This window comes from Myotis daubentonii, chromosome 2, assembly GCF_963259705.1.
Source record: "Myotis daubentonii chromosome 2, mMyoDau2.1, whole genome shotgun sequence".
Lineage (NCBI taxonomy): Eukaryota > Metazoa > Chordata > Mammalia > Chiroptera > Vespertilionidae > Myotis > Myotis daubentonii.
The window spans coordinates 214,104,381-214,112,286 of NC_081841.1; the positions used below are offsets into that span (position 1 = coordinate 214,104,381).

Consider the following 7,906-nt stretch of genomic DNA (forward strand, 5'->3'; position numbering starts at 1 on the left):
ATGTGGTCTCACTGGTGATGTTCTTTTTATACCAAGGAAACAGGTATAAAGTCCTACCTCCAGTAGGTTTTAGAAATTACCTTTCTACTTTCAATTATAGTTTAAGAAATTCTTAGCCCAACTTCTTCCTTCTAGAATTCATGATACAGCAATGAAATGCCTTCCCCTGCAGCCTCTCCTCACCACATATATTTGGCCCATCATCAGCCTCGGGTTCAGTTTCAGAATAATTATTATTCAGTTCTAATTTGCCAGTTCTAGGGCTTCTAGAAATATAGTAGTAAGAACGTTTCATTATAGTCATAAAGCTTTAAGTACTATATTTTATTGACTCTTGTTTTTAAGCTACACATAATAAATGAGGCTAGTTGGGAATAGAGAGAGCAAAAGGTGCCCAGGTGCCCATTTCTCTTGAGGTCCTTTCACCTGCACCTTCTCTCTATTGCTCAACCCAGAGTTCCTGCTCCAAGTTCCCACTGCCCTCTTCTATGGTTGGGTAACTTCCTATCTCCCCCGGCCCCATAACACTGTCTGTTGCCTCCCTAATGCTCTGCTTCAGCTCTTCCTACCAGGGAGAGGCTTTGGCCAAGATTATAATGGGACAGATTTGCAGACCTTCATCAAGACTGCTGCTTATCTTCCAAGTGAGCTAGAAATAGTTGGGTCTGTACAGCTCTAACCTAGCAATTCTTTTCTGTGGGCGGCTCTTTACTTGGTCCCAGTTTGTCCATCATGTGCACACACGTGTACACTGGCAGGCATCCTGTGCACACATGCATGCAGACAGTCCTGGACCTGTGCCACCTGATGCATGCAGGCAAATGCCTGTGTCTTCCTCCCAGCTGCACATATGTAGGCTCCCAGGTCCTGGGGTTTTAGGGTATTCGATAAATAAAGTCATTTTTTCTCCTGTCAGTGCCTAGAATCATTAGAGATGTAGGTGTCAGATGGAGATAAAAATGTCTATTTTGTGACTGTTTGGGGGCTGTGACTTCAATCTGCAGAGAGAGTGAGATTGCAGCATTTCATGTCAGATTAAACTCACCCGTAAAAAGTACAGGAAGCTGGAAATCTCCCCAGCAGCCCAGAGAGAACTCTTGCTTGCTTCCTGTGGGCAGGTTCACACCCAGAGAGGAAGGGGCAGAGGTAAGCTTGCCTGGTCTGCCTTCTAAACACCCCAATCAGGTAGCTGAGGGATAGAGGAGGGCTGCTGAGAGATGCTAAGAGTTATTGCTGCAGTGATCTCTGTCCACCTGGGACACATACATTTACATGGATAAATCCCTACACCAGGCCCCAGGTACATGGGGGATCAGATGTCTGGAGCCGAGCAATCAGAAAATGAGTTAGAATCAGAGCTGAAGGCCAAGTGGAAAGGGAGTGAGACTTAGGGAACAGGCTCCGGAGTTGGACGTCTGCAGCTGAGTTTCACCTACACCAGTGGTCGGCAAACTGCGACTCGGCAAACCGCGGCTCGCGAGCCACATGCGGCTCTTTGACCCCTTGAGTGTGGCTCTTCCACAAAATAGCGGCTATTCCACAAAATACCGACTTCTGCACATGGGCCACGAAGTTTCCATCGCACTGTACGTGGGCGCCCGCACGTGGTATTTTGTGGAAGAGCCACACTCAAGGGGCCAAAGAGCCGCATGTGGCTCATGAGCCGTGGTTTGCCGACCACGGACGTACACCAAGGCTTGGGTCTGGAGCCCTGAGCGGAGCAGCCAGCTGATGAATGGAACAGATAAAAGGACCCGAGTAGGGGGAAGTTGGGAGAAAGCTGAGAAGAGCATGAAGCTGAAGCTGCCATAGGAAGTACCATTAGTAAATACTGAATTACTTTATTTACTCCATGTTTCAGTACAGAATTTGCGATGGCCAAGATTTGTGTGTGAATAGGCATTGGAGAGAGAATGTAGGAGTGCAGGTATGTGAGCTATTGCCAGATAACACGCGGCCAGGTTCCTGTATGGGAAAGAAAGGAGAGATAGCCTTCCACAGTAACACAGGGGCTCTGACTACCAGCCATCACTTGGAGGATGAATTGACCGGGGGAAGAAGTTAGAGTTCCCAACCCCCACTTGCCCTAAAGGAGGAATACTGACATGTTCCAGAACAAGCCTTGGGGTGTAAGAACAAGCCCTGAGGTTTAAAATTTTTTCATGATTTGCCTTCGAATTTTGACTTTTAGTTTGAGGTGGCTCCAAGGATCTGACTCTTTGGGAGAAGGGAGGAAGGAATAGGTAATTATAATAGCTCACATGTATTGAACATTCACTGTGGCTCAAGCACTGTCTAGAGTGCTTTGAATGTACCAGTTCACTTAATCCTCGTAGCAACCTTATCAGGTAAATGTGCTTTTAATAGCTCCATTTTATAGATGTTGAAACAGACGTGAAGAGGCTCAGCAATTTGCCTCAGCAACGGCATACAGCTAGTACACAACCGAGCTGGTACAAATCCAGGCATTCTGGCTGCAGAAGCCACAGTCTGAACAACTAGGGTGGTGGAAAAGAGGGTGGAATCAGCCCAGTCTTGGATCTTTCCCATGTGAAAGGATCAGAGCCCCCCTCAGGCTAGTTCTGAATTCACATCCTACAGTTGGGGTCTACATTTCGGTGGGCCTGCACCTTAACCATGCAGGCCAAGCATCGTCTCCTGCTCAGAACACAGGTGGATGTTGCAGGGAGAAGCAGGGTCACTGCTCCCGCTGACAACTCCTCAGAATGTGCACATGGTTCAACAGATGACAAGGTGGCTGCACGAGTACTTTCTAGTCTCTGCTGAAGTCAGGAGGGAACAGAGGCCAGAAACAAGAGGTCTAGGGGAGATGCGGGATTCTAAGAAGCCCAGCACCATTCGTTCCACAAGCATATTTCTTGGGCTCCTAACTGCATGCCCCTGTCGCCTTCCGTTTCTTGGTGTGTTACTCTGCGCAGATATCCACCCCCAGGTTTCTGGGATCCATACTTGTGGGGAGTCAGGTAGGCACTTACATAGCTGCTCCTCCACCTTCCTTGCCTGGCATCTCGCAGCCTAGACAGGAGGCCCCAGCGATATGCGCGCTGTGTTTGTTCAATACGCTTGGAAGCACAAGTGAGCTCTGTATTACCGCCCTTTCGGCCTGTGGCCGGAGTGCCTGGAAGTGCCTACTTCTCGCCCTGCAGAGCCACAGGACACACCCAGAGCACAGCCATCAGCTTTGTTCCTCAAGCCCCTGGAGAAAACCTTTGATTTCATGGGACGATTATTTTTCTTCTTGCCCACTCAAGGATGAAGCCCAAGAAACAAGAGGTTGCTCCTTTCAGAGGCGTCACAATGGGTCACCTCCCGCCAAACCCACTGTTTTTTGTTATTCCTGGGTTTGGTTGAGCCTCTCTTGGAAACCATTACTATACAACTCACTTAAAAGAAAGAGTGGAGGGATTGGGCCTAAGAGACTCAGGCGGAGGGGGGAGGAGCTGGGGGCTTGGGACAGCCAGGCTGGAAGTAATGTGTTGTCCAAGAAAGTACAGGAAGGACGCATTAAAGTTTCACTCCGATTTGAATCAAGGCCATTTTGTAGTGACATTTTTAACCTTTTGCAAAGTCAAACTACTCCAAGTTTGATTTTTAGGCAAGCCTAGAGAACTGGAACTTTGGATGAAGGTTTCAGAAAAGGACAACACACACACACACATACACACACAGGAAGGGGGAAGGAAGGGGAGGGAGACTTTTATCCTAAAGTCATTGTAAATCCAAAGCAGGGTTTTATCCTCCACAGTTAAATGAGAAAGAAAAAAATCAAGAATACCAACATTCGAGGTACAAAGACTGTCATGGGCCAGTGGAAGTTTGCAGAATTATATGTAAATGACCAAAGTTTCTTACTGTGGTGGCCCTGTGCATTTCCAGAGCTAATCCCAGAGAGAAAATCTACTTAGCAAAAGAAAGTTTTGTCTAATTTGGTTAACAGTTGAGAAGTGACAAAAATGCTGAATATATTAATAATTTATATTTCCAGGGTAACACTATATCTGTAATGCTTCACTGCCAGGGGAATTCAGATGGGCTTAGTGCTCGGAGGAGAAAAGCCTGAAAGGCCGTCCTCAGATTCTGTACCCCGCACTGAGGAAAATGGGTGTAAGACATGTGTTCCAATAATAGGCGCCATGCAGGCTCCCCTTTTGCTTGGTTTGTTTCCGTCCCATATTGCTCAGTGTATATTTGTTATCCAGAGGGCCTCCTGGCCTTACACTCACTTTCATGCTCCAACTATGTCAGTTCATAAAGGAGGAGATATTTGTCTGCACATCACAGTTTTTAGATAAGTACTGCAGCAACATGTAGTGCATGTCAGGACAAGAACCACTTACAAAGCCTTTTTTAAAGTTTATAATCCCCCCCCCAAAAAAAAACAACAAACACATACACATTTAAGTTTCAATGTATGGGCAGTGGAATGGAATGAGGCAATTTGTTTTGTCCTCTCTGTATAATCAAGTTTGATGGTTTACAAATTGCAGGTCATCCTATTTCATGACCTCAGTAAACAGCACAGGTCAGAGCTCCCTTAAACCCTGTCCACAGAAACGGAGTAAGCTAATCATTGTCCTCCCGCTAATCTGGGAGCAGACAGACCATCACAGTTGAGCTAAATGGCCCCTGGAAACAGAACCTGCTACATAATTTCGAATTCTTTATGTAATTGCATCAAAGCCAACAGGAACAAAAAGAAAAGATGGAACAAAGAAAAGGGTCAATAAAGGGAAACATTTAAATCCCCATAAACACAACTTTAGCTGATTGGGCACCTTATTGAATTCTGTCCGTTTATATAGGACAACAGCCAGGCTTACTTTGCTGTTTAGGTCTTAGAAAAACATGACCTTAGCTCGCTATTTTAAATGTATCCCTGTTTTATGGGTAAGGTGCAGATCCAACTGGAATTGAAAATCATAATCCCTTAAAGATACTAGCCAAGTCTCCCCTAGACAGTCTAGCCCCAAACTTGCCTGTGTTCTGGGTGGAGCAGGAAGGTTAAATACCCCCTCCTTGTCCACCCCCTGGGATGGGGAAGAGGGGAAGCCTTTGCTTATAGGCCTGAGAACCTGAACCCCAAGCCAGTGGCACAGAGTGGGGATCCTCATTGTGGGGTATGCGGAGGAAACAGTCCCTGGAGAGCTCATTTCCTAGCCCAGCCGTGCTGGCCTCTCACCCTGATTCCTAGTCCCCTGGAAGCTGAGCCCATCTGTGCATAAAAGGCAATGCCAGCTTCTCTAAACCCTCCGGAGCAGGGGTTAAAACACAACGAAACAAAAAACCTTCATTGGATGTTGTTTTTAAGCCATACCTCAGAAGTTATATGCACTTAGAGATGTGTTAAGGCTGTAAATTTTGTCGCCCACTCAGCGGCCTGAGTGTCACCACACTCCAGACCAGCGGGCGCCTACATCCCTGGGGCTTGTTGTGGGGCAGGAAGGGCGGCAGGTCTGAGCTGGGCAAGTCCACCAAAGCCAGTTTGGGGCGAGTCCTTGGACCTGAATTATCTGAGAGCCAATAGCCCCGTTACTCACGTCTGCCCTTCCCCTGAGCAAATGCCCAAGATGCATGTGGGGCGGAGCGGGTCTGCAGCCTCAGGGAAGCCTCAAAATCCAGTCCCAAGGACACCTCCACTTAGCTCCCCCCCCCCGCCCCCTCACACTGCACAGGGGTTGGGGGAAGCTCCCCAAATTACTGAGGGCCATCACCTTAGCCCCTGTGAGCCCCTGGCCCTGGCTGGGCACATCCGAGGGGTGGATTGTGGAGGAGCAGAAGGTAAAGAAAGCCATCTCTTTGGGTCTTTAACAGAACACATTTATTACCGGGGAGACCCTTCAGAAGACTTGCTTTGCTCTTGGCCTTCCCCACCCGCTGTTGGTCGGCACGCTATATACACCTGTACAACACGCAGTATCTCCTAAGCAGCGCAGCGCCCGTGCCCAGAGAAAGCGGGCGGGCGGCGGGTGTCAGAGAACTTGGGGGTGCTGGGGCGGGTGCAGGTTGAGGCCGTTGGGGTGGGCGTGGCCAATCAGGTTGAGGTAGTGTCGATCCAGGCCCTGCACCGGCGCTAGGAAGGGGCTGTGCTGCTGCGTGGGGCTGGGGAGCGCCACGGGCGCGCTGGGCAGGTAGGGCAGCCCCGGGCTGCGGGCCGCGCCGGGCGGCCAGGGGAAGGGCCCGGGGGCTGCACCCTGCGGGAACACGGACGCCTCCCCGGGGCTGTGGCCCCCGAACTCGGGCCCCGCTGGGTGCAGCTGATAGGAGAAATCCGGCTCCGAGAGCGACCCCAGCGGCGGGAAGGCGGGCTCGGCGCCCAGGCGGGCCTTGGACTGCAGGAAGGCGAGGATGCGCGCGTACTTGGTGTCCTTGGTCTCCATGCGCTCCACGGTGGTGAGGTAATGCACCAGGTTCTTCATGCACTCGTGGTAGCCGTAGTGGAAGTAGTTGGCAAACTCTGCTAACAGTTCTGCTGGAGGGCGGGAAAGTCATAGACAGGAAAGAAACTGAGCGGCCCCTTCCCTGCCGGGAGCCCCAGGCGGGTGCAGGCACCTCCCACCACACTTTCTGGCCAGAGTTCCCACTGGAGGTCCGCCTCCCCTCTCCCCAGTCTGGAGAAGGGAAAAGAACAAGCCAGAGGCCTGCTTTTCTTAAGCGGCTGACTCTGCCCCTCCCCACCTGAGAGGAGGCAACGGAACCAACCAGCCCAGAACCGCCCCCCCCCCCCCCCCGGCCCCGTCCGCTAGCCTTTGCAGGACCCACCGCGCCCGCTCCGCAGGGTCGGGAGAGGAGACCTCTCCTGCGCGCCTTCCTCCTACCGCCACCCCCAGGTCTGTGTGGCGCACGCTCCCGGCCGGGTTTCGCCTGGCCCAGCCCGGGCGCACCTTTTTCCCTTCCCCGGGGAAAGTCAGCCGAGTGCAGCGCCCGCAGGTACTGGACGGTCATCTCGAGGATCTCCGCCTTCTCCAGCTTCCCGGAGGTCTGCAGCGGGAGAAGGGGCCTCAGCGCGCGCAGGCGCAGGCCAGCCTCGGGGCCGTGCGCGGTGCGATCTGCAGAGGACTAGCGAGCGGCTGCTGTGCACCGCGCACGGTGCCTGGACTCGGCGCTCAGGCGGGGAAGGAGGCTCCCGTAAGGGCCCTCTCTGTCCCCAGACCCCGGCATCTAGGCCGAGGGTGGCAGCAGAGGGTCCCCGGCATCTAGTTCCCTGTTCTCAGTGCCATACGTTACCTGCTTCGCCAGGGCCATGGGCACCGTCTTGCCCAGCTCGTTCAAACAGCGGTTAATCCGGTCTCTCCGCCGCTTTTCTATCACTTTGTGGGAAACGCGGGTTCTCTGCGAACAGAAGTTTGTGAATTTCCGATGGCTTTACCCAGGGAGTGGAAATCCCCCCGCCCACCGGCTTCCCAGCTCCCAGTGCTGCCCAGGAGCTCGCCCCCGAAGGGGTCCCTTCCTCTCCACACGTGGATAAAAGAGCTCTGCCCTCCTTCGCCGTGTTGGCGCGCTCCCATCCAGCCTCCCTACTCGCTGGGCTACACCCCGAGCTGAGGGCCAAGGCTGTGGGGAGGTGGCCACTAGGCCTGGGCTCCTCGCGGGTTCAGGAGTCTCCTCCCTCCATCCTCCTCCCCTTCCCAAACCACTCAGAACTGCTTTACAGGAGAAGTCACGCGTGGTCACGTCCCTGCCCTCGGCCCAGCCAGGTGGCCGCTGGGGGGTCAGTGCCCCACCATCAGAGCGCAAGAGCCGTCCAGCCCCAGCGACTCACTCTGCGTTCCTTGAGCTTGTCTGACATCCTGGTGAGAGCGCGCCCTGGAGAGGCGGGGGCGCGGAGCCGTCTACCCGTCGGATCTCCGCCTCGTGCGCCCCTTTCAGGGTCCCAGGTAGACTGCCG

General features: G+C 52.6%; 1 protein-coding gene across 2 annotated transcripts; it reads right to left on the minus strand.

The window, feature by feature from the left end:
• Window positions 1-5,826: 5,826 nt before the first annotated feature.
• Window positions 5,827-7,605, minus strand: HELT (helt bHLH transcription factor). 2 transcript variants are annotated; one of them, XM_059681117.1, is made up of 3 exons: window positions 7,246-7,605; window positions 6,903-6,999; window positions 5,827-6,487 (listed from the first exon to the last, which is right to left on the minus strand). In XM_059681117.1, exons 1-3 carry the CDS (start codon window positions 7,261-7,263, stop codon window positions 5,991-5,993), a joined length of 612 nt encoding a protein of 203 aa, XP_059537100.1. In that variant the 5' UTR covers window positions 7,264-7,605; the 3' UTR covers window positions 5,827-5,990. The 2 variants fall into 2 exon arrangements, with proteins under 2 accessions (XP_059537100.1, XP_059537099.1); XM_059681116.1 differs by having other exon boundaries at window positions 5,827-6,490.
• Between the last annotated feature and the right edge of the window lie 301 nt (window positions 7,606-7,906).

Coding starts and splice junctions, on each gene's coding strand:
- HELT (XM_059681116.1), bottom strand. Junction 6,491..6,902: donor TCCCCGGGGAAGGGAAAAAG/GTGCGCCCGGGC, acceptor CCCGCCCTCCAG/CAGAACTGTTAGCAGAGTTT.